At 46.5% G+C, this 1538-nt stretch overlaps 1 protein-coding gene across 1 annotated transcript; it reads left to right on the top strand.

Moving 5' to 3' along the window:
* The first annotated feature begins 238 nt into the window (after nt 1–238).
* Nucleotides 239–935, top strand: LOC146813785 (tumor necrosis factor alpha-induced protein 8-like protein 1). Its single transcript, XM_085609118.1, has one exon. The coding sequence runs from the start codon at nt 260–262 to the stop codon at nt 818–820; it is 561 nt and encodes a 186-aa protein (XP_085465244.1). The 5' UTR covers nt 239–259; the 3' UTR covers nt 821–935.
* The last annotated feature ends 603 nt before the right edge of the window (nt 936–1538 follow it).

The raw sequence follows: 1538 nt of genomic DNA, 5'->3' as shown, positions 1-1538 counted from the left end.
TCTGGATCTCAAGCTGACTCCACAGAACCCCAGCCCGGGTCATAGAAACAAACGAAAGACTATCTCTGGCAAGACCTGGGCTCCCAAATCTGGTCCTGGGGGATGGCTGCCACCAGCGCCCCTCAAGAAACAAGATAAGACGCAGCTGTTGCCAGCGTTCCTTGAGGAGCTCCGTGGAAACTGCACTCAAGTTGCTGCGAAGTCAGGACCACCAGGATGGCGCTCGCCCCTCGAAGGAAGGAGAAATGCCACCGAGAAGATGGATTCCTTCAGCACCAAGAACCTGGCTATGCAGGCACAGAAGAAACTCCTCAGCAAGATGGCCTCAAAGTCTATGGCAAGTGTCTTTATCGATGACACAAGCAGCGAGATCTTGGATGAGCTGTACCGTGTCACCAAAGAGTACACCCGCAACCGTAAAGAAGCACAAAAAATCATCAAGAACCTCATTAAGGTCATTATGAAGCTTGCAGTGCTCTACAGAAACGGGCAGTTCAACGGTGACGAGCATCTGGTCATACAGCGCTTCCGCAAGAAGGTCCACACCTTGGCTATGACAGCGGTCAGCTTCTACCAAATAGACTTCACCTTCGACCGAAGGGTCATGTCCAACATTCTGAACGAGTGCCGAGACGTGCTGTATCAGGCTGTCAACAGACACCTGACAGCCAAGTCTCACTCCAGAATTAATCATGTCTTCAACCACTTTGCAGACTATGAATTCTTGTCGGCACTGTATGGGCCATCAGAACCCTATCGAACCCACCTCAAGAAGATCTGTGAAGGAATCAACAAAATGCTGGATGAGGGAAACATCTGATAGACCACTGAGAGAATGTTTGTGTCTTTGCCTACTCTCCGTCCTTACTGGCCAAACTCTTTCCTTACCGGTGCTAAACATTCTCCTCATCCTCTTCTAAGGACTACCAGGTATGTGGAATAACATCATATGATTCTCGTCTACTGTTAATCGGAACTTCAGATATTCTGGCTAAACAGAGTCTAGAGACTGAAAGCAAAGGATGAATGTAAGAAGATCGACTTCTTGGTTTTATACTGTCAATCATTTGTTTGCTACAATCTCAAGGAAAACCTGTGCACCTTTATGAAAGAAAAAAGACCAAACTTAAACAGACTAAGAAGCACTTTTGTTTAACTTGAGACCAAACTGAACCTTTGGCATGGCGAAATTCCAGATGGTGGCGTTTCAGAAGTAGCTCTTACTACAACCCTCTTGGTGTCCAGCAACAGCTCTTCTTAGCACTTGTCGTGATCAGGGTTTATGTTCCAGTTGCCAAGCGATGTACATTACTTTAGGAAGAATATTTTTACTGAGACTTCTGCAGCTAAGTAGCAGTCGGCTGTCCGTAAAGTGGATACAACAGAGCCATCTTTCAGATGTCGATAACCAAGGTATGACTAGTTGAGAATGAAACAGGAGGGTGAGGATCAAGCCCTGTGAAGAGGGACACATCCATCTGGCAGAACAGAAAATCGCAAGTCAAAAGATGGGACTCCCTATAATGCTTGTACAACTA

Source organism: Triturus cristatus, chromosome 6 (genome assembly GCF_964204655.1).
Source record: "Triturus cristatus chromosome 6, aTriCri1.1, whole genome shotgun sequence".
NCBI lineage: Eukaryota > Metazoa > Chordata > Amphibia > Caudata > Salamandridae > Triturus > Triturus cristatus.
This window is presented reverse-complemented; position numbering and strand designations above follow the sequence as displayed.